The sequence below is a fragment of the Melanostigma gelatinosum genome, assembly GCF_949748355.1.
Source record: "Melanostigma gelatinosum genome assembly, chromosome: 3".
Taxonomy (NCBI): domain Eukaryota; kingdom Metazoa; phylum Chordata; class Actinopteri; order Perciformes; family Zoarcidae; genus Melanostigma; species Melanostigma gelatinosum.
In genome coordinates this window covers 25536391-25562589 of record NC_136636.1, presented here as the reverse complement: position 1 = coordinate 25562589, position 26199 = coordinate 25536391, and the positions used below count along the sequence as shown (strand labels likewise).

At 44.4% G+C, this 26199-nt stretch overlaps 2 protein-coding genes across 2 annotated transcripts in view; one reads left to right on the top strand and one right to left on the bottom strand.

Annotated features, from left to right (window-relative positions):
* The first annotated feature begins 942 nt into the window (after nucleotides 1-942).
* On the top strand, nucleotides 943-15802 carry elk4 (ETS transcription factor ELK4). The gene is made up of 6 exons (XM_079265897.1): nucleotides 943-1119; nucleotides 6239-6453; nucleotides 8231-8980; nucleotides 11091-11330; nucleotides 12521-12640; nucleotides 12715-15802. The coding sequence occupies exons 2-6, from the start codon at nucleotides 6247-6249 to the stop codon at nucleotides 12811-12813; spliced, it is 1416 nt and encodes a 471-aa protein (XP_079122023.1). The 5' UTR covers nucleotides 943-1119; nucleotides 6239-6246; the 3' UTR covers nucleotides 12814-15802.
* A 1550-nt stretch (nucleotides 15803-17352) lies between these two features.
* The window catches only part of mfsd4aa (major facilitator superfamily domain containing 4Aa), a gene marked incomplete at both ends in the record, with an annotated part of 98024 nt that continues 89177 nt past the window's right edge, over nucleotides 17353-26199 (bottom strand). The window contains 4 exons of the mRNA XM_079296919.1: nucleotides 17353-17405; nucleotides 18824-18944; nucleotides 19054-19124; nucleotides 19595-19742. Of these exons, the coding sequence (XP_079153045.1) occupies nucleotides 17353-17405; nucleotides 18824-18944; nucleotides 19054-19124; nucleotides 19595-19742 (393 nt within the window). The remainder of the gene's footprint in view (nucleotides 17406-18823; nucleotides 18945-19053; nucleotides 19125-19594; nucleotides 19743-26199) is intronic.

The window sequence follows — 26199 nt, the reverse complement described above, 5'->3', positions numbered from 1 at the left end:
CACCTCTTTGCTCTCATTCTTGGCATGATGTAATTATAAACAGGTGCCAACCAGATTCTCCCACAATGGATCTGCTTCTAAAACGCACTGAAATGAGTTACTCCCTACTTTATTGACCAAATCAAATTATAGAACCTGAAGTAGCTGTGATTTACATTGAAATTGAAATATTAATGAATTAATTATTTGTTTTAATCTTTTTCTGAATCTTTTTTAATTAAGGGGGCGCGCTAAAAATATTTGTTTTGATTTCTTATCAAACTATAAAAACTGATTGTTGGCGACAGAGACTGTAGCAACAAGTTGCAAACCACAAGCCTGCTCTGGAGAAGCAAACAGTAGGCTCATTTTATCTGTAGAAAATGTGTGACTGTGTGGTATTTTAAAGTAACAACTAAATAATAAACATCACAACCAGAGAAACAAAACAGGAAGTGATGTCATCGTGAGTTCGACGACACATTTGAACAGTCGGAAACATCGGAATTTTGATTGATATACACAAACAAGCAAACAGGTGATACTTTTCTCTTACATGGGGTGCTGAGAGAACATCTAAGCCGCTTCATCGAGTGAAACAGTGCAGGTTACGTGGGCCTAAATGAAATAACATTTAATATCACGTGAGAACGTCGTTTAAATGCTCCATTTTCTGTTCGTTTTTTTTTTTTTTTAGATATTGTGATAATAATACTAATAATAACAATAATAATAATAATGCTAAAATGCATCACTTACGTGTATTTTTGCATTGCAAGTCAAATTTAAAAATACTTCAAAATACTACATTATTAAAAAACAACAGCTTGTCGGATACCAACACACAAAATACCTATTTTGTCTTCGAGTGAACGCCCTCAGAGCCACTTAGAGGCGCGACAGATGTCGATTATGAGGTGTACGAGGGACATTGAACGCAACATTATTTCCTGTTTGAAGGATATATCGACTGTACAAGCCAAAGGCAGTTTAATGTATTTTATGTCAGGGTATTTCCTTGACACTCAGTTTGAAACTTGTTTCCTGAGCTTTGGCACAATAGAAAGCTTACCGGCAATGTTTTGGGAATATTTCGACGCGGCTCCGCGCCTCGGGAATTCAGCGGGCGGCACGAGCGAGGTAATGTTAGCAGGCGAGCTAACGTGAAGCTAGCTAACAGCTAACTTACACTTGCAGCTAACGAACTTACGTTTGATGCCTTGATTTGTCTGTCTTCTCGTTTGTTTACACACACGTGCAAAACACGAAAGTGGCATTTGAGCCCCAAGCGAAGACTTTACACTGTCGGGAGATAACCGGGAGTCTGTGTTGACGGTAACGAAACTAACGTTATCATCAACAAGTGGTCTTTTTTATTTTGCACTGTGTGGGTGCCGGGGCTATCTGACAGTAGGACCGGTCGCTCCGGTCCGAATGTTTACAGCGCTTCGATAACGCGTGTTATGTGACTACTTTGACCTAACGTTAGCTGCCGTTATCTCCGTGGGTAACGTTTATCAGGCGTTACATAACGTTCATCGGTAATCTTTCTCCCTGGCAGCAGTTTTGGCGCTGTCCTATATTTGTCCCGATATCCGCGGTTTTAACATGACAGATTGTGTGTGTGTGTGTGTGTGTGTGTGTGTGTGTGGAGGAGGGGGGGGGGGGTCTCCAACCCAGCAGGTCTGGATGAGTCGGGGCAGATTTACTCTTCCCCATAAGAAGCTTACACGCACACACTTGTTGACATATATTGACAGCCTGTAATGTGGAGTGATGAAAATCCAGCAACAGTATCGGTCAGTGTTAGGATATTATTATCACACAGCAACATGTGTCAACTGAGTGACAAAAACATCTCGGCAATATGAGAAACCCTCAGCAGTTGGGATGTGTATTGCAAGAAATGTTGTAGATCAGCGGTTCCCAAACTTTTTAGGCCACGCACCCCCTTCTACATCCCGACCGGGTTCACGCAACCCCAACCCCCCCCCCCCCCCCCCCCCCCCACACACACACACACCTTAAAAAAAAAAAAAGCAACAGAGCCGCATAAAAATTGGACTAATGAGAGAACAGTTTGCTCGCGCGTGGCGTTTGTTTACAAGATAAAAAACACAAAAACTCTTCCTGCACCGTGCCTTCGAAAAGGTAACGGACGTAACGTTACGAAGGTAACGGACGATTGGCCAGATTGGCCACATCTGTAGGCTCGTCTACTTGCGGAGAGTGAAACTCACTCTTCTTCACGCGACCGACTAATGTAGCCAGGATGTCTTCGGACAAAGCATCGATGCACGCGACAGTGTTGTTGGACACCGGGATCACGTCCAACCTTTTCGCTTCTCTCTCTCCAATCATACATTCCACCATCTCTTTAACATTTTTCCCTCTCCTTCTCCCTATTACGCGGTCAGAATACGACCACAACACGCCGCCTGTCTCCGGCAGAAATGCGCTCATCCACGCACGGGAACAACACCGAGTTGTAATATATACCTCCATAACACCCCGCCACTCTCGGCTCATACCTCCCCAGCAACGAGGCACATCACCCGGTCACAATACCTCCAGAATGTCCCCCGGGTGAAATCCGGGACTTGGTTTTATGGTTCCGAGTGGCGCTCACCCGTTGGCGCTGGGACGCGAGGTCTCCAGCCGCCCCGCCGTGAGGCACCCGATCGTCGGGTCTGTCAGCCCTCGGAACAGGCCGCGGGTCAATAACTCGTGGGTGGCGGGGTAGAGGCGAGGCAGATCACAGAACAATGATAAAGACTAGAGTATGGCAAAGATATGTTGATGAGAAGCGTATTTGTACGTCAAACACAAACGTAATCAGGGAGAAAATACGTTCGTGGTAAAACGTAATTGAGAATGCATTTTAGTTTTGGGGGAACGTAATTTTTAGGAGACAGGACTGCACCGCCATTACACTTTTCCTCTCGCGCACCCCCTAGAGGCAGCTCGCGCACCCCCAGGGGTGCGTGCACCCCACTTTGGGAATCCCTGTTGTAGACAAAGCCTGCGAGGGGGATATTTACAAATGAAGGCTGAGCACCAGAAGAATATAAATCCTTCCCTTTGCAGAAGCAGCAGGCCCTCCATGACATGTGTGAGAGTCACTGCACGAAAACTTGCTTGTGCAGCTGCACATCTTCATGCTGGCATTGCATGTGAACAGGTTGTCGAGAATGTGCTCTGAACTAGATTATTGAAGGGCCGTAAACATCACATCATCAGTGTATGGGGATCTGGCAACATCACATCATCAGTGTATGGGGATCTGGCAACATCACATCATCAGTGTATGGGGATCTGGCAACATCACATCATCAGTGTATGGGGATCTGGCCGCTGACGAGCACAGATAATGGCTCAAAGGTTAAGACCTCTGGTCTTGACAATGTATCGTGTTCTACCTTGATGGAGGAATGTTGCAGAAAAAAACAATCTATTGTTCTTGATTATCAGTCTATACACTGGTGGGGGAGGTGTAATTATTGTTTTGTTGTTCCTGCAACCAACCGTGTCGGCAATATGTCTCTGTCTTTGTTGTTGTTTCCAGTATTGATCTGATTCCAGCATCCCGGGTATGTCTTAAGTTGTAAACATGCAGTTATCTTGATCATTACATTAGGTCTGTGTTGCCTCGATGGAAGTTTACTCAAATCAAGGTTTTTGTGTGAAGTCTGGTTGTTCTGCTTCCTGGACAGCAACAATGTTTCCAAGATGCCAACACATGTCTGTGTTACTGCAAATATAGCAGAATTGTTGACATGCAAGACTGCGTTAGCAGTAAGGAATGAGATGATGTGAGGTATGAGAGGTCGTAATAGGAAAAGCACAGGTGTATTCAATAACATTAATGATATGGTCTTGTATTGATAAAATGCAATCGTTAATGTTATCAATTTCACCTGTGCTCGTCCTACTATGACCAGTCAAAATGATCCACCAGATCCAAACACTACCGAACCGTCACAGGAAGTAGGTTTCCTCCTCTGTCGTCTCTCCCAACAACTGACAGCAGAATGAGGAGCACCGTCTCTCTACAAGACACTTAATAGTTATGTAGTGCTTAATGTTTCTAAAAATATCCTCCCACACCAATAGCCTACATAAATACCTACCCTGTCCCCACTTTTGGGTTTACTCTCTCGGCTGCTGACGGCGTGAACCCAACCCGACTATCATCCGTTTTTTTATCTGCAGGCACGCTTTTCCTCTGGTGGAAAGAGGAGCCTGTCACCGGTCTTCTGGACAACATGTAATTATGTGACCCCCTTCAGAGGTGCACCCAGCTGAGTTGGCATGTTGGAAGGATTGCAATTAATGCAGGGGGTTGAGATTGACGCACTCAAAGTGGGATGCACCAGTTTTCCCCTTATTGGCGCTGGCTTATTCCAGGCGCAGATGGGATCGGGGGGCGTAGACTCGTGAGGCCACAAAATGAAACGCACCCTAAAAGAATCAAAGGGAGTAACACATAAGGAGGGACATGTCAATCAAGCCTGTTCTGTACACGCCCACACAGCCCTGAGAGGAGGTCTAATCAGCCTAAGTGAAAACACCTGAATGTGTGTGTGCACGCCACAGGTATTTATAGCCTTTAACCTCAGCACAGGATAGCTGTGTGCAACAAAGAAAAATGGAAAGGCTGCAACAAAGCCACCGGAAAATATCAAAGAAAAGGCTAGACGGGGGGGGGGGGATCTTAGCTGAGATGAGGGTTACAATAAAGGCAGTACCGTAAAACACAAGCATGAGTAATAAAGCTGCTTTTCTTTTTTCATTAGGCCGTGTGCGACCTACCATTTACCGCAGTCCCAATAAGAGCTGGTCAGCGTAATCTAATTCTTGTTGTTCATTGTAAGGCTGCATAATATAGTACGTAGGTTATAATCACATATATTCGTCTGAAGTTTATACAGTAGCAATTACACAGTAATTGTGGAGTATTGACAGGTCTGCAGTATTTAGCCAGCTCATTTAATGTGGAATGCCTTCTGTAGTTGAACATAGTCAATATAATGTTCTCTGAAATGATTCGGTTCTTTTGTGATGACATTGAAAAATAGTGATTTTATTCCCACTTTCCCCTCATGCAAGGCTTCCAATCCTCGGCCGCTGTGGTTTGAATTAACTTCTCCATGAATGTTATTCTTTGCATCTCACTGTGAGGGGCATTTCACTTTCATGGCCATGATGGTGTTTTGCTGCTCTTTAGAAGCCTGATGTGTGGAGGCCAGAGCACACGTGTCCGGCTGCTTTGTGCCGTCGACACACGCTGCAATAATAACGCTACCAAAACTGGTTTACAATTATAAGGAATTTAATTCCACTGATGCAAGTACGATTACAGTTAAACATTGGAGTACATACTCCTATGAAATATTAAAACAATAAAACCCCATTTGCAAAAAACTCTACTCAGCTCCTCAGGTATAAAACACGTCTGTCCTCTGCGAGCATTCACGTGAGAGAGAAAAAGGCTTTAAATTAAACCACCCACATCTGTTCGAAACACCTCCTCTTCCGTTTATCCCGATTCCTATTGGCTAACTTCCAGGAGTGTATTCTGCAATTTGGCAGAAGCTTCATGTCTTTTAGCTACTATTCCTACATCACTTTATGTTTATCTTAATTATGCATTCCCAAAACCCTTATGATTATGACTAATTATGAATTATGAATTATGAATTATTAAACACTTTTATTATATCTACTAACTACAGTTTTTTGCTCAAATTTCTTACAGATGTGAGCAAGAGGTATTGGGCCGAGTCAGAAGCCACTTCACAGTGCCACACACTGTGGGTGTCCTAAGAAGAAAAGAAGAAAAGGATTTATGATTAGCTGTCATTTTCTTTTTTTCTGGCTTATCGTGAGTGATGTGACCGTATTTCATACCGTCGACCAAATGAGAATAGAACCACTCGTTACCGTCTGAACAGCCTCAGTCCTCGGAAAGCTAAAAAACCTGGACTGTAGGGGGCCCGCTAGCCTTTCATATCCACTCCAGCTCTTCAAGGGATACATTTACAGCAATTCCGCCACATTTCTGCTTTCAGGTATCCAACGGCCTTTGAGGTTTGAGGGGTTTCTTCGGCTTTTTAAAGATGCAGGCGAGGATGACTACGATCAAGTCTTTCCATTGAGGAGCGATGGACCTGTGAAAATGTACCACTTTTGTGCCGTGGGTCTGTGAGTCTGATGATTTTTCTCCTCTAACTTTTTTTTGTTTTGTATTTTTCCCCAGTGAGAGACATGGACAACTCTGTCACCCTGTGGCAGTTCCTTCTCCAGCTCCTATTGGATTCCAGTAATGACCAGCTGATCTGCTGGACCAATGAGGAAGGCGAGTTCAAACTGCTGCAGGCAGAGGAGGTGGCCCGGCTGTGGGGAGCCCGCAAGAACAAGCCCAACATGAACTATGACAAACTGAGCAGGGCCCTCAGATACTACTACGACAAGGTACACGCGTCAAACCCTCTCCGATGCACAGCAGTGGGTTCTGGGTGACACCACCCAATGACTATGCTATCACCACAAGACTAATATCGGTTCAGCCATTAGCCAGCTGTTGTCTGTGCTCCACACATTGTGGTTTTCCTACATTTCCCAGCCTTGTCATTCCCACAAGAGTCCTGATTGGACACACAACCTCACCAACGAGCCAATAACCTCGCCTCACTCTGACACAAACCGTTCGCATGTGTTCTCCAGCTTTGTCAGACCAATCACAGCCTTTTCTGTTGTTTTTGTTTGATGTTGGTCTCTTTGGTTACAATAATGTCAGAAAGAACCCCGTTACAGGACCCTGGTGCTATTTAATGACATTGCTACGTCAACAAGCGCTCAAACAATTCTTTAAACGGCGACTCGCAGACTATCTAGCCGGCCACGCTTGGGTTTGTTGCTTTTGCCGCTGGTAGTGTGAACTTATTAGACTGGCAGAAAAGCTAATCCAGTATGTTTACCTTTTTGACCGTAGGGCATTTCTTGATATCACGACAGCAATGAAACATTTTCATCCAGTCAAACTGAAATGTGTGTGTGTGTGTGTTTTTTTTGCTGAGGAACGTCTTCACAGATGTTTTGTAGTGCTGCAGGATTGTCATCACGCCTGGTTCCAGAGTGAAATTAGAGGGTGTTTTCCAAATTAGTGGGGGTGCACAAGCAAGAGTAGCAGCTTTTTTATAATCTCAGTAAGTATGGCTCTAATGGCACCACAGCAACAAAACACAATACACATTTACCGGTACAATGCATTCCACCGTTAAATAACTGAAACAGGCAAAGAGTAAAGAATTAAAGATGGTGCACCCTGATTTAAACCTCTGTTAATGGCCCCTTCAAACGAAGGGCAAAATCAAACCAGCACGGTTCTCATTATTACATTTTTTCATCTGCATTTACTTGAGTTCGCCAAACTACAAATGTGATTGCAACCAGGCATCTTTATACTGAGCCAAAGAGAGTTTGAGTCGTCTCCCGACAGTAAAGAAGCTTTTATTGTTGGGGCGTGTTGGCTGGAGCGGTAGTGGGACTAGCAGCTTCAACACTAACTTATAACAACACAGCTGCTCCTCTTATTAATAACTATGTCTCAAACAATTCAATACACACTGACTGACCTCTTAGTTGTTACCTACATCCCTTTGACTCCACTCTTGAGAAGAGGTGCAGGCCTTTACCAGTAAACAGCCCCCTGACCCTGGTTCACCCTCTCCTCTGTCATGCTAGCTGTAGCTGCTAGCGTGAGGGGTCCTGGGCTTTACTACCACTGAATGTGTGCAGCATCGTGAGACTCTGGAGGGGATCGCTTCCTTTGCTATTTTCAAAGCACAAGTTAACACATCTCAGAACGGTTCAAGTCGCTGCTCAGCGACATGCGGACGAGAGGGAGAGAGCTGTCCGTCTCCCACTCTGCTTGTGGTTTGGCAGCCGCACAGCCTGACCTCGTGGGCGTTGTGGGCACGGCCGCGCTGGTATGTTTGGCTGCAACGTGAGCGGCTGCTGGTTGGGTGCAGACAGGGAGGACAGAGCTGTCCCACGTACACGGCCTTTTTTATGTGGCCTCTCTTCTATTTTTTACCCCTAGTGACTCTGTGGTAGAGGCGTACTGCGTGAGGGAATGTCTTGTTGATGCTCACACTGTTTTCTGGCTGAATAAAAATAAATGTATTTTTTATTTTATTTTATTCACCAAGAGTATAAACTACCATATCTGCTTTTCTGTGTGTTCCAGAACATCATAAAGAAGGTGAACGGTCAGAAGTTTGTCTATCGCTTCGTGTCCTATCCTGACATCCTCAAAGGAGAGGTCCCTACCCGAGCAGAGGGCGGGGATGTGGGCGCTGGGGGCTCCCCTCACCTGTTGAAGAGGGCCGACAGCAGCCCGCAGGAGGGGGAGTCAGGTGACCGCAGTAGCACAGCAGCACTGGGCTCCAGCAACAAGCAGTCGAACCGCAACGACTACATCCACTCCGGCCTGTACACCTCCTTCACCCTCAACTCGCTGCAAAATGGACGCCAGCTCTTCAAGTCCATCAAAATAGAGAACCCGGCAGAGAAGCTGGCCGACAAGAGAGGTCTCGCCGCCGCGGCCCAGAGCCGGGAGCAGTCGCCTCAGCCGCAGCAGCCGGCCGCTCTGCCGTCCGTCATCAAGTTTGGAAACGCCCCTCCGAAGCCAGCACCAGCACAGTCCACTCGGGTTGCCATGGAGCCGACTCTGATGTCCCACCAGTTGGATTCCCTGCGAGCCCCCCACCAGAGGGCCGGGGACTTCCGCACACACTCCTCCCTGCCGTCCCAGTCGTTCTACTTGTTTGAGCACATCCGCCCAGCGGAGCCGACGTTCAGCCTGCCGGACCTGATCTCGGACAGCCCGTCCCCGAGCCTCGTGCCCGACTCGTCCCAGGAGCTGGTGATCGACAGCGACATGGAGTCGGGATCTTCTCAACCCGCGGACCGCTCAGACGCTCAGGCGCGTGAGAAGGCTAGTATGCATACAAACACATCTCACACAATGCTACTTTAATAATGATCTTCTAAAGGCCCTGAAACACATGTTCTCTATCAGCTTCTGTAATCTTCAGGGACCTAAATTAACCCAAAGTTAGAATAGTTTGGGTTATTTATTTCACTCTATGTTTTTGAATGAATCCCACTCATGATGTCACATATTCCTGTGCACCAATCGGATTCAATTCAATGGCAATCTGGTCGTTTACTTACATCAGACCACAAATCTGATCAAAACACACCGACACAGATGTGATGAAGTAGAATGGCTCAGTTTTTGAGTGATGCACACTTAATAAATAATAACTGAGTCAGTTAAGATGGTGATTTGATGATTATCTTTTTTCAACTTTTAACCTGCAATAACTGATTTTTGTCCACTTGGAAACGAGCTGTAAACTAAACGTGGACGTACTATCAGTTAGTTGTTGGAGTGAACAGGTCAGCAGACACAGTCGTGTTTCTTAGTCTAATATCAGTTTTCCTTTTAGCTCTGGTGGGTTTCCACTAACTCCTCCTGAGGGAAACAGTGTTTCTTTCTCTTTGAAACGACGCTGTTAGAGCACAAGGGAGAACCTAACCAGTCTGTTGTTCCACTTCACTTCTGTTGTGACAACTGTGTTGGTATCAGTGGCGGCTGGTCAATAGAGGGCCATGGGGCGTGGCCCCACCATGAGCCACACAAAAAAGAAAAAATCATAAATTATACAAATTGTCAATATTTGTGTTTTTGAACTATGGAATGTACCCAGTAATGTGTGTAAAATATGATATCTGCGCAAAATATATGCCTTTCCTGCTCGTCCTCTGCGCCTGTGTGCTCTCTGCTCGTGCTCTCTGTCTGTGTGCACGACACTCTGAGAACGCGCAGCTTGGGGGGCCTGATCGTTTTGGCCCAAAAGAGGCGGGTCTATGAAGCAGTTTAGCCAATTGCTGATTCAAGATATAAATGAGTGACATACAATTTAGCCAATCAGCACCCTCAAATAGATTCAGCTTGGGGCCAGAACGATCAGGCCCCCCTCGCTGCGCGTTCTCGTCAGGAGAAGTCTCTACAGGCGCCCGCGCCAGCGCGAGCACTCCTCCTCCAAGACCCGTTTGAGAGGAGAACTTTGGTGGAGATTCTGCAGCCAAAGAGCTGATATCAGATCAGCCTGACCTCACAATCAGACAGCAGACTAGCAGGAAAGGGAAGCAGTACATGCGAAGCTTCTGTACTAGCTGTACACCAGACAGGTTTGGCTAGCTGGATGACGTCATGCTAATCATTTATTTAGCTTTTTAAAACAACGGGGACGGATCCAGCACGGACAGTTACAGGAGTGAGGGATGAGGAGGTAAGGAAACATGAGAACACCAGGGTAGGGAGTGAGGGATGAGGAGGTAAGGAAACATGAGAACACCAGGACACACATGAGAACTCTGTCAAGCTACATATTAGACAAAGTGAACATCTTTTCTTCTACATAGTTGTCCTCAGTCTCATCTGCTTAACTTGGTCATGGAGGCATCAACATGTAATAGAGATGTTAAATTAACAGTGAAAACTCATCATAGCTTAATTTAACATCAGTATTCATAATTACACTTCATGTTTACTTCTCCTGATCTTTACCTCCTATAACAAGGTCCATAGGGGCATCTCAATAAATGAACATGTTATATTATATTATATAAGTGTTATTTACTGATTGTTTTCGTGTTGGAATACATGTTAAATATTTAACTGCCAAGTAATAATGCGTGTTTGATACTTACATTTTTTTTTGCATTAAATCATACTGGGATGTTTACTGAAATTGATAGGATGGCCCTACCTAGAACATGTTCCACCAGCCGCCACTGGTTGGTATATTTTTTTACATTGGACCACAGCACTGCCAGTGTGCAATTATTTTGTACGCACAATGTTCCAGATTAAATTAGAATCCTCCAGATTACAGTTTCTTCTGATACCGTTAAACTGTGTCTACGACACGAACACCTCTTCTGTTGACCCAGATGTTATTGTAGGACCGAGCGTTAAAGCAAAAGTGAATTCATGAGCCGCGTGTAGAAACTGTTACCCGTCTGTTGTCCATCAGGTGGACAGTGGCCTTGGTTTGTCCGGCGACGAGACCAGTTTCGTGGACGCTGAAACCAGTTTGTCGTCGCTGAGCAGCAGCACCACGCTCAGCACTCTGAACTCGATGAAGTCACGCAAGCCGCCGAAGATCCTGCAGATCAGCCCGCCGACTCTGCTGGTCACCACCTCCGACTTCTCCCCCATGAACCTCTGCAGCCCGTCTCTACCGACGGCCTCTCTCACACCAGCGATGCTGCAGGTGAGAGCGTGGACCCGCCCTCCTTCGGGAGTGGCGTACATCTATGGCGCGCTTTGACAGTGCACCACCCATTAGAGTGCTACAGTACTGCACGAGTTCAAATCAAATCTTTACTGCATTTACAATGAAGTGTATTCTTGTGCTCTGCATTAACCATCAAGACATGTCCTAGTCGGCTTGTTGTGCCATTATGATCCAAACATCCAAACGAGTCATTTACCGAAGACTGATTTGTGGTTTAGATCACAGATCATAGAAGTTGTACGGAGCATAGTTCTGCCTGTTAAAGCAGTTTCCATCCTTTCTTTTATGTTTATATAGACGTAGTAAAGAATATGAATAGGAAATAGGCTGCATACGACAGGTACCAGGTGTCTAATGTGCAGTTATTTGTCTAACTGGACAGAACCCAGAATTGACATTGCACAGAGAACCTCCAGCAGCTACTGATCCTGACCAGCAGGTGGCAGCAGTGCAGCAGCACGCTGTGATGCCTGGCTGTTGGGTTTTGTTTGTGTGGTGTTTACTTGTTCCCGGTGATGCCATTTGCTCAACACATGACTGTGTGTGTGCTCCTGCTGCTACTACAATTTAAAGTCTAATTAGATTAGCTGGTTCAGACAATGCCGTGTTTATTCAACAGGTCAGGTTTGATCACAAGATCTAGCGTCAGACTGCCAGTCAGCTCGCATATGCCGGAGTTCCTCTCTCTGGTCTGTCTCTGATTGGCTTTAGGCTTGTGTCCAGTATCTTCAATCTAGCGCACCAGAGTTTCTAATGAACAGGTGCTTAACCTGTTTATATTCACATTAATCTCATGAGCACATGGTAAGTTAGTTTTTTTCATGGATGTGGCCCGGTAGCTTTGTGGGAAGACGTCGTCCCGATGCCTAATCCCGCCCACTAAACTTTTGATTGGTCAACTGGTTCTGCAACCGGTGGAAAGAGCAACACCACCATGCCTATTTGAGTTGCTGATTCACAGGTCTGGAACATGGCTAATAGTGGTCCAATATTCATTATCAAATTCAAACGTGTCTGTTAAGGATCCCTCAACATTGGTTGTTAAAGAACTGTGATCAAGAACAAACTGCTCAGTCTCTTATGAACAAACCTGCATCTCAAAGCCGCCGATATCGGCCATGCTGTCAGCACTGAGTCTGTCCTGTTTGTCCCCCCCCCCCCCTCAGACCCCCACTCTGCTGCTGACTCCCAGCCCTCTGCTGTCCAACATCCACTTCTGGAGCACGCTCAGTCCAGTTGCTCCCCTCAGCCCTGCCACGCGACGCCAGGGAGCCCACCTGTTCCAAGTGAGTAGACTAGAGTCTCTTTTCAGTTCTCTCTATTTGTCCAACGCGTCCTAACACACACTGCTCTGTTCCAGTTCCCGTCGGTCCTCACCCCTCAGTTCCAGATTCCCGTACACAGCCTGGATGGGACCAACACGCCCGGCCCCATCACCCCAGACCCTCAGAGGACGTAGGATGAACAATGTCACCACATGGCAGCCAGACACCATCCCCATCTTCTGCTGCCCCACGTCAAGGACAAAGACGTGGGAGCTGAGTCATTGGCATTCCTCATCGCTCTGGTGCTTAAAAGTTCACACTACAGTCGGACATGCAGAGGGAGGGTCTGGAGAGACGTCGGCGCTCCGGGTTTGACACATTCGGTTTGTTTTTAGAACCTTCACACCCAGACGTACACCATCCTGCACATTAACTCCTCATGCACGTATGGATTCATTTAGTTTGACATCTTGGGATCCTCAAGTCCCAGCAGTTCGAAAGGAGGGAGGAATCTCCATGGCAACAGTTGGCGCATGTGGATCGGACCCTCTGCAGTGACAATCTGCTTCACACGCAGACCACATATCTGAATCGTTCCTTTTACAGAGTTTCCTCCTCGTCTTGGGCAACAGTGTTACTGCCAAAAGAAGATGCCGACGATGCTTCTGTTCCTCTTTGTGCTCCGTCCTTAACTTTTACTCTCGTTGAAGGGTAGTGCTTTAACCTGATGATGTGCACGTTTACCTGCAAACTCTGTTGTCTTTTACCCAGCACTCGACCTCGACTCACCTGCCTCAGTGTGAAGTGTTGGCTAGCTACAGCTGTATCCAACAGGACTTTCTTATTGTGACATGTGGCCACAATCTGATCTTAAACCTTGAACCATACCTCTATGTAACTGTTCCCGTGTGTGTGTGTGTGTGTATGTATGTGTGTATATATATACACACACACACACATACACACACAGTAGAATAGCCCCTCCAGCCAGTCAGCGTTCAGGTGAGAACAGAAAGTGAAGCCATCGACTGCAAGCAACAGCTCACAGGTCCTGTGTTTGTCTCTTCTCTGATGTTGCCTTCTTTTAAAGCAGCTCCACATTGTTTGAGGCAGCTGTGCTAGAATGCTACTTGGCTGGTGAGCAGTGACTTCCTGGAGGTTTTTCCGCTGGTTGCCTGGCAACTGCTCTTGGCCAAAAAGTAGTTCCAGCACACCTGTAAAACCCGTTTTTTTTTACACTTTTACGTGATTTAACACGTAAGTTTAAGAGGTGTTTTAAGGTGGAGCCTGGCTAGCTGTTTCCCTCCTTGTGAAGTTAAGCTAACCGGCTGCTGACGCCAGCTTCGTATTTACCATCCCTTCCCCGTGATGATCATGATACCGTGAGAACGGTATCATGATCATCTAACTTTTAGCAATATTTCTTAAAATGTCGACCTTGAAACCTTGATCGTCCTCAGCTCAGCTCTGTATTCTTTGTTCTAAATGAATGGGCTCTGATAAATGTTGCTTGCAGCGTCAGTATTTGAAATCTCAGACGGAACCTCCAGATCTATGTGGCTAAACTCTCGACAGTCTAGCCTTAACCTCTGCCAAGCCTTAGTCCACCGTTACTCCAGAGGACTGTACAACAACACCTCCTGGAGCACCGGAGCAGCTTCCCTAAAGCCCCTCCAGATGATCAGCCATGAAAGGTTCACACCTGTTTTTGTAAATTACTTTTGAAGCCATAAGTCTGAGACACAGACTCGAGACCTAGATACCACATCTCTATTACATGTGGAGAATCACACTTGTTTACATGATGCTTGGAAAGTGTTTCTTTACCGAAGTGTCCCTTTCTAACCCAGGGATGGATGACCAGCGAGTATTGTAGGTCTCGTGTTCAACTAACAGACCCCCCCCCCCCGTCACATAGATAAACGGTGCCTTACCACAGCCGAGCCCAAGTCCAGCTCCCGAATGAGAGTTGTATCATTTACCCAGTGCACACAAGTGTTTCCTGTTTGTCTTTATGCCGCATCTTTGACCAAACGAGAGCCCCGGGAAGCTTGGGGCTATTTCTTTGCGGCTCTCCCGCAGCGTATCATATCGCAGGAACCTTTTCGGGATTCATAACTGTACATACAGACTGCAACATGGCTTAATATGCAGAGCGTGTAAATCTAATCGGGCCATGTTTTTAGAGTTGGCAGCCATGTCTCGTTCCAAACTGCTTGTAAGTGTTTCGTGATTGCAGATTTACTCAGAAAGTATATAAATATAAAACCTGTTATTTTTCGTGTAATCTTTGATTTTCCTGTGACAGCGATAGAACTATAAGATTGATTTCTATTTTTGTAAGGGCCAGATAGACGTCTGCTATGTTGGGCTTCTCTTTGTGCGCGTGTGTTTCCTCGTGTCCTTTTCCTCTGGTGTATTTGGGAGGCGGTGGCATTGGCTACATTTTGGGAATGAAAGCCTTATGGGGAGAAATCTGAATCTATGTTTGATATGTAAAGTGTTTTGATAGTGTCGATATTGTACACGCAAATGTCGTGATGGAACGTTTGCACTTAAGACTTGAGGGGGTTCCTGTAATATTGGATTCTGTCGCTTTTCTACGGCTCTGATCTCTTTGATGAAAAGCGTTGACGTTTGCTTAATGACATGTATATTTTCCCAAAGGGACGATAAAATTATGCACTTGGTATTTTATACAGTAAATCTGACCTTTTACAATATATAGCAAACACTTTACAAGGATCTGTGATTAGGCACAACCACAAAATATTTATTTTTTAGAATTTATAGTACAGCCCAGTAGAGTTGGCAGCCTATATTGCATTTTTGCAGTAACTTTGATAAAGAACCAAATAGCTAATAATAATAATAATAGCTAATTACAACCCCAAAGCCCATTTGAAACCTCCCTCCAGTCAGTCTAGTTTTAGCATATTTCTTCATTTGTACCTTCTGATGATGTTTTCCCCTGAAATGTAAAAATCTCCTTTGAAAAAGAAAGTTTTTTGCTTTGTTCTGTCCCGTTTTCTATTTGTTTGATGCTTTTTCAGATGTTTACAAGCCACTTGTCTTAAGTGGCATATTGATGTTTGAGAGGTATAGAGAAGTTGTTTATAGTGGGAGAGATTGGTGAGACCAATAAAAGATCTCTTCACTACTTGCGTCTCTGTATTCTGCCATTGCATCATTTATGTTATTAATGTCTGCCAGCAGGAAATTACAACAGCAGCACTAACACGGGGCTGATGTGAGTCCCATTTTAACTGCAGCAACCGAATGTGCTGCAGATGTTTCTCCATAAACGGAGCAGACATCATCACTCGCATTCATACTGGAAAAGGCAAATACTTGATCGTGTCTTTTGAATCACGCTGCAGCAGAGATGAGGTGCTGCAAGAGATCGTGACAAAGAAATGGAATTGACCCTCGTGCCTCAAGTGCTCTGATGCCCTTAGACCAGGGGTCTTCAACGTTTTTCAGGCCAAGGACCCCCAAACTGATAGAGATGGAGCGTATATATATTGTATAAAATTGTGTTTTATATTAAACTGGGTCTAGTGCGATATATACATACCTCTTTATTGTGGATTCAATACTAAGCCATTCAAATAATACACAGGTTCATATATTCATGTTTTTATTTTAAACATGCAAGGTACAGTGAGTAGGGGTGCCGTGCCACTGCCATTTATAAACATACCGTGTCAGCTGATATCAACATTGTCTGTCAATTGCATGATAATCATGCATACAAGCTATTCAAACTGATGTTTTCATTTTAAACAAATGTGGAAATGAAAAATGAGTGATGGCCTATTAGTGCCATGCATAAAGATACCTGTTATCTTGCAGACAACACTGAACTATTAAAATAATGGACAGATTCATTTTTGGAAAAACAATTAAATAATTGTCTAATCAACCAACAATTTTGCGGACCCCCTGCAGTACCTCCTCGGACCCCCTAGGGGTCGCGGACCCCCTGTTGAAGACCTCTGCCTTAGAGGACCACAAGAAACATGTCTGTCAAAAAGTGCCATAAAAATGTTCTATATTAATATTGTTTTACTTTCACTGAGTTAAATCGTTTAACCAACATCTGTCCTGATCATCACTACCAAATACTAATTGATTTTCAGAATTTTAACCATTTGAATTCCATGCCATGATTTCGATCTGTGTGCAGGAAACCAAGAAAATAGCATACATTTGCCCCACAGGTACAAAAATGGTCAATCTGGTGGAAAATAGTAAAAGCCAGGGCTCTAGATTGAAGGCTTGATCAAATAGATCGCATGATTTTATGCTCCAATGGCTGTGGGATCAAACGTTATGATTTAATGGGTTCCTAAGAGGACAAATTAGTCCTTAAGTGTCTGTATTTAGGCAACACTTTATTATAAACTAATTATAGGAGCCCAGGACGAACTTATTATACAACGTAGCAAAAAAGATCAAATGTGGTGTCGGGCACAAGGGTTATGTCAAGAACTGGACCGTCCATCGAGCTGCTCATTGATCGTCAGGCTTGAAAGTGGATTTCTTTAGGTTACAAAATGTTTGTCTGGAGGAGGCCAGGATGGAGCTCCTGTTCCGAGGCTGGGGTGAGACGTGGGAACGTCCAGAGATGGTTCTTCCCATGCTCCCTTTCCGTCGTCCACAGCAGAGCCGCTTGGCCAATTGTGTGCTCTGGTCTCCCCCCTCCTCAGTCTCTCGGGGACCCCCTCGCATCAAGATCCTCCCGTCTCAGGCTTCTCTTTCATGTCTGTGTTTTGAGACGAATCTGAGAATGAAATGGTGTCGATTAGTTTGACTCAGCATGAGGTCGATACAAGAGAACTGACACCCGGCGGGCTTTTGATGAATGCTGGCATTTACACAAAAACATTAACATCCTGATCTCCCAAAGCAATGCACCTTTGCATCGTGACCTTTACCTTGAAGCCATTTTGACTCTTGATGGTGTAGATTGTATTGATTATGTAGCAACAAGTGGTTGGTTTTTCCTCTGAGAGCTAATTTAACAAAATGAAAGCGGCTGAAAGCTCCTCGTAGCATCAAGTTGTACATCACCAACAGTAGATATTATTTCTGTCTTACTGTTATGGCCCTTTAATAACGTTACAGCCAAAGCAGTCATCACCTCTATTACGATCCCGCCATAGGCGAAGGACTTGTGTTTCATTCGGATGCATGCCACTAAAAGAAGCCTGCGTTGTTGCGTTGGCCTTCTCTCTGTTTGGTAAGCAGAGATGGTTGTCCTTAAAGTATTGTTTTCTACTCCTTTACCGTCTCGTGTTCGTTAGACTGCTACCAGATGGAAGTCACATAAAAAGTGTCTGTATTTCAAAGTGTTTCTCGCTTGCATCTCAAATGAGACACACACATGTGTCATCCACACTGTGGTTACAGTTTGGTTAACTGTGGAAGAACCAACGATAAAGTGTGCTCAAATTGTTCAAATACAATTAAAATGTGCAGACAGAACTGAACACTTTTAACTGTAAGTAGCTGTATCATGGAACATGTAAAAGCCTTTCTTTTATTCAACTATTTTTTGTTAAATCACACAAGGAAATGCTGAATGAAAGTAATATTTTTGAAGAAAAGAACCACCCGTACCGGATTTAGCTTCTTTGTGGTGCCTTCCATCTCCCCATTAAACGGAGGACGGCCCTTGCACATTTACAGACGAATGAGTTGGAAAGCCTCGACTATATATATACATACATATATATATATGTATGTATATATATATGTTCTTTTTTGTTGAAAAAAAAAAGTTAGTTTTTTCATAGGGACCGTTAGCTGCTAATGTCAGCTGCTGTTAGCTGCAAATGTTAGCTGCTAATGTTAGCTGCTAATGTTAGCTGTTAATATTAGCTGCAAATGTTAGCTGCTCGTGTAATTTAGTGAGCTGAAGTTGGTCGCACAGTTGCTACTGCATTACAGGTTATCATGGTCAGTTCTACATGGGGTGGACCACACAATTAACTATTTATTTAGTTTGAGCTGGTAAAAATGGTGTTTAGTTGTTGGTGATTATTTTTCCGTCTTTTCGCTCCATTTTGACGGTTCCCCCCAATAAAATGTGAAAGGATACATCACTATGAATCAGCTCGTCTCCTGTTAGAATAAGTATGATTTGACATATGATTCGAGATTACCAGCGTGTCAACTTTCTGCCTGCTGTGTGTTTACCCGTGCTGCAGTGTCTGAGGCAGTGGTGGACATAGAGGAGCAGAAGGAGCAGGCAGAAGCCGATGAATGATGATATTGTACAACACAACAGGAAAGTGTAACTGCCCTGACTGTGGATCACCTGCAGGAAGACACACACACAGACACAGTGGGATTTTATTTCAAATGACTCTGTAATCAACGTGCTAAAAAGCAGTGTAGCCACTACAGAACACAGAAAAAGTTCTTACTGATCCAACAAGCAGCTGCAGCACCATCTCTCCTGTGCTGGCACTGGTCACCAGGACAGTTGTAGCACAACCTGAAACACACAAAAAATTGACAGACATTATCTACAGTAAAGGAGGACTAAAAATGACTATTTTATCAATATATACATCAGTAAATACTGGGACTGCCCCCAAAAAGTCGATGATACGAGACAGAGTTGCCTTTGGGATGGAAGCTTCACCTACTGTATGTCTGTTGACAGCTCTGATGCTCTCAGCTGTGGTGGAGAAAGTTAGTTAAGTCAGCTCGACTACTTCTGCACCAGTTGCTGGTTAAACCTCTTTTACTGCCACCCAGGATTGATTCTGCTCTATTGGCCTTGCTAGCTATATGACATCAGGAGCAGGTGTAACGATACCAGTCTGCCAAACATCCTGTGGTGTGTACACCGCCAGCAACGCAAAAGTAACAGAGTGGAATTGATCCTGTGACCAATTGTGCTTTACAGTGAGGTTAGTACGACCCACCGCTGTAATATATAGAATGTGTGTCTCGGTTTACCTTTGTAGTCTAGCATGTCCTCTGTAAAGGCCAGCATGGACGGGAACACGCTGCTAATGCACAGTCCCAAAACGCAGGTACCGATGAAGAGGAACACACTGCTGGTGTAGAAGATCAACAACAGGCACTGCACAGTTATGACTCCGACCTGAAAGGAGCAAACAGAAAAGCAGTACAAGTGAGAGAAAGATTTGAACTCAACAGAAGCCTGTGTTCTACAGTAAACATACAAAAGAATACAGTTATAATTGCATAACTTATATAAATATCGAGACTACAAAATTAGCCAAAAGCGAGCACTTCTTGACCTAAATTCTACTCTTTCCACCTGAAATTGACATAATCTAATCCAGATTTCAGTGAGATATACTGTTTGAAATGCTGTTGTCTTTTTAAAAATGTTTACTAGTGTTTTCGGCTGTTGTGTATTGCAGTTCAGAGCTCTGCTATACAGTGAGTAGAGCATCAGTGCAGCCCTCTGTCCATCTGACGAGAAAAAAAAGAAAACAAATTCCTAAAATTAGAAAAAAGGAGCAGCCGAACATCTGTTGCAGATGTGGGGAACATTCAAACTCCACAGCTTTGACATTGACTGCTGAGTCTGAGCATAGCTGACAGAGGTCATTCGCGTCTGACTAAATTAACCGCATTTAGGACAGTCGTTTTAGAAGAAAACACAAGCACATGTCAAGTTAAATTGTACATCAACATAGAAAAAAATATACGTGTTTTAATTGCTAAATTGTTTAATTGCTTAATTAATTGTTGTTTGTAGAAGTGAATCTGGTGCATCAAATTGCTGTGAATGAATGAAAAATTACAGACATTTGGGGAATGTTTGCTTTATGCTTTCCAACTTTGTTGACTAGTTATGTAAACTGGTGGGTTCTGAACTTCAGGGATAAGACTGAAGACTCCATACAGCATCAACTTACTCTGCCATATGCCAACAAAGGAACATTTAACGAGACAATATGTCCCCAAAACACAACTTCCAGCTGCCGAAACCCGGGATTGAACCAGTCTAACACTCTCCCAACTGAGCTATTTCGGCACAAAAAGTCTACCTGGAGTGGCGCTCAGAAAATATACAAAGCATCTGGAAAAAATTACCGGACATTTCTGGGAAAAGCAACTATCCATGAACCATCAAGAGGCTCTTGTAATGTCGCTGAGCATCGGACTAGCTTAGCTCCAGTTTACAATTCACAACAATCCAACACTGAAGACTCCATAAAGCACCCAACTTACTCTACCATATGCCAACAAAGGAACATTTAACAAGGCAATATGTCCCCAAAACACAACTTCCAGCTGCCGAAACCCGGGATTGAACAAGGGACATTTAGATCTTCAGTCTAACGCTCTCCCAACTGAGCTATTTCGGCACAAAAAGTCTACCTGAAGTGGCGCTCAGACAACATACAAAGCATCTGGAAAAAATTGCCGGACATTTCTGGGAAAACCAACTGTTGATGAACCATCAAGTGGCTCTTGCAATGTCACTTAGCATCGGACGAGCTTAGCTCGAGTTTACAATTCAACACTGAAGACTCCATACAGCACTCAACTTACTCTGCCATATGCCAACAAAGGAACATTTAACAAGGCAATATGTCCCCAAAACACAACTTCCAGCTGCCGAAACCCGGGATTGAACCAGGGACATTTAGAGCTTCAGTCTAACGCTCTCCCAACTGAGCTATTTCGGCACAAAAAGTCTACCTGGAGTGGTGCTCAGACAACATACAAAGCTTCTGGAAAAAATTGCCAGAGATTTCAGGGAAATGCAACTATTCATGAACCATGAAGAGGCTCTTGCAATTTCGCTGAGCATCGGACTAGCTTAGCTCCAGTTTACAATTCAAAACAATCCAACACTGAAGACTCCATAAAGCACCCAACTTACTCTGCCATATGCCAACAAAGGAACATTTAACAAGGCAATATGTCCCCAAAACACAACTTCCAGCTGCCGAAACCCGGGATTGAACCAGGGACATTTAGATCTTCAGTCTAACGCTGTCCCAACTGAGCTATTTCGGCACCAAAAGGGTACCTGGACTGGCGCTCAGACAACATACAAAGCATCTGAAAAAAATTGCTGAACATTTCTGGGAAAAGCAACTATCCATGAACCATCAAGAGGCTCTTGCAATGTCGCTTAGCATCGGACTAGCTTAGCTCTAGTTTACAATTCAACACTGAAGACTCCATACAGCACTCAACTTACTCTGCCATATGCCAACAAAGGAACATTTAACAAGGCAATATGTCCCCAAAACACAACTTCCAGCTGCCGAAACCCGGGATTTAACCAGGGACATTTAGATCTTCAGTCTAACGCTCTCCCAACTGAGCTATTTCGGCACAAAAAGTCTACCTGGAGTGGCGCTCAGAAAACATACAAAGCTTCTGGAAAAAATTGCGGAACATTTCAGGGAAAAGCAACTATCCATGAACCATCAAGAGGCTCTTGCAATTTCGCTGAGCATCGGACTAGCTTAGCTCCAGTTTACAATTCAAAACAATCCAACACTGAAGACTCCATGAAGCACCCAACTTACTCCACCATATGCCAACAAAGGAACATTTAACAAGGCAATATGTCCCCAAAACACAACTTCCAGCTGCCGAAACCCGGGATTTAACCAGGGACATTTAGATCTTCAGTCTAACGCTCTCCCAACTGAGCTATTTCGGCACAAAAAGTCTACCTGGAGTGGCGCTCAGAAAACATACAAAGCTTCTGGAAAAAATTGCCGAACATTTCAGGGAAAAGCAACTATCCATGAACCATCAAGAGGCTCTTGCAATTTCGCTGAGCATCGGACTAGCTTAGCTCCAGTTTACAATTCAAAACAATCCAACACTGAAGACTCCATAAAGCACTCAACTTACTCTGCCATATGCCAACAAAGGAACATTTAACAAGGCAATATGTCCCCAAAACACAACTTCCAGCTGCCGAAACCCGGGATTGAACCAGGGACATTTTGATCTTCAGTCTAACGCTCTCCCAACTGAGCTATTTCGGCACAAAAAGTCTACCTGGAGTGGCGCTCAGAAAACATATAAAGCTTCTGGAAAAAATTGCCGAACATTTCAGGGAAAAGCAACTATCCATGAACCATCAAGAGGCTCTTGCAATGTCGCTTAGCATCGGACTAGCTTAGCTCCAGTTTACAATTCAAAACAATCCAACACTGAAGACTCCATGAAGCACCCAACTTACTCCACCATATGCCAACAAAGGAACATTTAACAAGGCAATATGTCCCCAAAACACAACTTCCAGCTGCCGAAACCCGGGATTCAACCAGGGACATTTAGATCTTCAGTCTAACGCTCTCCCAACTGAGCTATTTCGGCACAAAAAGTCTACCTGGAGTGGCGCTCAGACAACATACAAAGCATCTGGAAAAAATTGCCGAACATTTCAGGGAAAAGCAACTATCCATGAACCATCAAGAGGCTCTAGCAATGTCGCTTAGCATCGGACTAGCTTAGCTCCAGTTTACAATTCAAAACAATCCAACACTGAAGACTCCATGAACCACCCAACTTACTCCACCATATGCCAACAAAGGAACATTTAACAAGGCAATATGTCCCCAAAACACAACTTCCAGCTGCCGAAACCCGGGATTCAACCAGGGACATTTAGATCTTCAGTCTAACGCTCTCCCAACTGAGCTATTTCGGCACAAAAAGTCTACCTGGAGTGGCGCTCAGACAACATACAAAGCATCTGGAAAAAATTGCCGAACATTTCAGGGAAAAGCAACTATCCATGAACCATCAAGAGGCTCTTGCAATGTCGCTTAGCATCGGACTAGCTTAGCTCCAGTTTACAATTCAAAACAATCCAACACTGAAGACTCCATGAACCACCCAACTTACTCCACCATATGCCAACAAAGGAACATTTAACAAGGCAATATGTCCCCAAAATACAACTTCCAGCTGCCAAAACACGGGATTGAACCAGGGACATTTAGATCTTCAGTCTAACGCTCTCCCAACTGAGCTATTTCGGCACAAAAAGTCTACCTGGAGTGGCGCTCAGAAAACATACAAAGCTTCTGGAAAAAATCGCCGAACATTTCAGGGAAAAGCAACTATCCATGAACCATCAAGAGGCTCTTGCAATTTCGCTGAGCATCGGACTAGCTTAGCTCCAGTTTACAATTCAAAACAATCCAACACTGAAGACTCCATGAAGCACCCAACTTACTCCACCATATGCCAACAAAGGAACATTTAACAAGGCAATATGTCCCCAAAACACAACTTCCAGCTGCCGAAACCCGGGATTCAACCAGGGACATTTAGATCTTCAGTCTAACGCTCTCCCAACTGAGCAATTTCGGCACAAAAAGTCTACCTGGAGTGGCGCTCAGACAACATACAAAGCATCTGGAAAAAATTGCCGAACATTTCAGGGAAAAGCAACTATCCATGAACCATCAAGAGGCTCTTGCAATTTCGCTGAGCATCGGACTAGCTTAGCTCCAGTTTACAATTCAAAACAATCCAACACTGAAGACTCCATGAAGCACCCAACTTACTCCACCATATGCCAACAAAGGAACATTTAACAAGGCAATATGTCCCCAAAACACAACTTCCAGCTGCCGAAACCCGGGATTTAACCAGGGACATTTAGATCTTCAGTCTAACGCTCTCCCAACTGAGCTATTTCGGCACAAAAAGTCTACCTGGAGTGGCGCTCAGAAAACATACAAAGCTTCTGGAAAAAATTGCCGAACATTTCAGGGAAAAGCAACTATCCATGAACCATCAAGAGGCTCTTGCAATTTTGCTGAGCATCGGACTAGCTTAGCTCCAGTTTACAATTCAAAACAATCCAACACTGAAGACTCCATAAAGCACTCAACTTACTCTGCCATATGCCAACAAAGGAACATTTAACAAGGCAATATGTCCCCAAAACACAACTTCCAGCTGCCGAAACCCGGGATTTAACCAGGGACATTTTGATCTTCAGTCTAACGCTCTCCCAACTGAGCTATTTCGGCACAAAAAGTCTACCTGGAGTGGCGCTCAGAAAACATATAAAGCTTCTGGAAAAAGTTGCCGAACATTTCAGGGAAAAGCAACTATCCATGAACCATCAAGAGGCTCTTGCAATGTCGCTTAGCATCGGACTAGCTTAGCTCCAGTTTACAATTCAAAACAATCCAACACTGAAGACTCCATGAAGCACCCAACTTACTCCACCATATGCCAACAAAGGAACATTTAACAAGGCAATATGTCCCCAAAACACAACTTCCAGCTGCCGAAACCCGGGATTCAACCAGGGACATTTAGATCTTCAGTCTAACGCTCTCCCAACTGAGCTATTTCGGCACAAAAAGTCTACCTGGAGTGGCGCTCAGACAACATACAAAGCATCTGGAAAAAATTGCCGAACATTTCAGGGAAAAGCAACTATCCATGAACCATCAAGAGGCTCTTGCAATGTCGCTTAGCATCGGACTAGCTTAGCTCCAGTTTACAATTCAAAACAATCCAACACTGAAGACTCCATGAAGCACCCAACTTACTCCACCATATGCCAACAAAGGAACATTTAACAAGGCAATATGTCCCCAAAACACAACTTCCAGCTGCCGAAACCCGGGATTCAACCAGGGACATTTAGATCTTCAGTCTAACGCTCTCCCAACTGAGCTATTTCGGCACAAAAAGTCTACCTGGAGTGGCGCTCAGACAACATACAAAGCATCTGGAAAAAATTGCCGAACATTTCAGGGAAAAGCAACTATCCATGAACCATCAAGAGGCTCTTGCAATGTCGCTTAGCATCGGACTAGCTTAGCTCCAGTTTACAATTCAAAACAATCCAACACTGAAGACTCCATGAAGCACCCAACTTACTCCACCATATGCCAACAAAGGAACATTTAACAAGGCAATATGTCCCCAAAACACAACTTCCAGCTGCCGAAACCCGGGATTGAACCAGGGACATTTAGATCTTCAGTCTAACGCTCTCCCAACTGAGCTATTTCGGCACAAAAAGTCTACCTGGAGTGGCGCTCAGACAACATACAAAGCATCTGGAAAAAATTGCCGAACATTTCAGGGAAAAGCAACTATCCATGAACCATCAAGAGGCTCTTGCAATGTCACTGAGCATCGGACTAGCTTAGCTCCAGTTTACAATTCAAAACAATCCAACACTGAAGACTCCATGAAGCACCCAACTTACTCCACCATATGCCAACAAAGGAACATTTAACAAGGCAATATGTCCCCAAAATACAACTTCCAGCTGCCGAAACCTGGGATTGAACCAGGGACATTTAGATCTTCAGTCTAACGCTCTCCCAACTGAGCTATATCGGCACAAAAAGTCTACCTGGAGTGGCGCTCAGAAAACATACAAAGCTTCTGGAAAAAATTGCCGAACATTTCAGGGAAAAGCAACTATCCATGAACCATCAAGAGGCTCTTGCAATTTCGCTGAGCATCGGACTAGCTTAGCTCCAGTTTACAATTCAAAACAATCCAACACTGAAGACTCCATAAAGCACTCAACTTACTCTGCCATATGCCAACAAAGGAACATTTAA

Excerpts from the sequence above, each read along its gene's own strand:
- elk4 (XM_079265897.1), top strand. The coding sequence starts at position 6,247 with ATGGACAACTCTGTCACCCTGTGGCAGTTCCTTCTCCAGCTCCTATTG. Across the intron at positions 6,454-8,230 it reads TCAGATACTACTACGACAAG|AACATCATAAAGAAGGTGAA; the intron begins GTACACGCGTCA and ends TGTGTGTTCCAG. Across the intron at positions 11,331-12,520 it reads TCACACCAGCGATGCTGCAG|ACCCCCACTCTGCTGCTGAC; the intron begins GTGAGAGCGTGG and ends CCCCCCCCTCAG.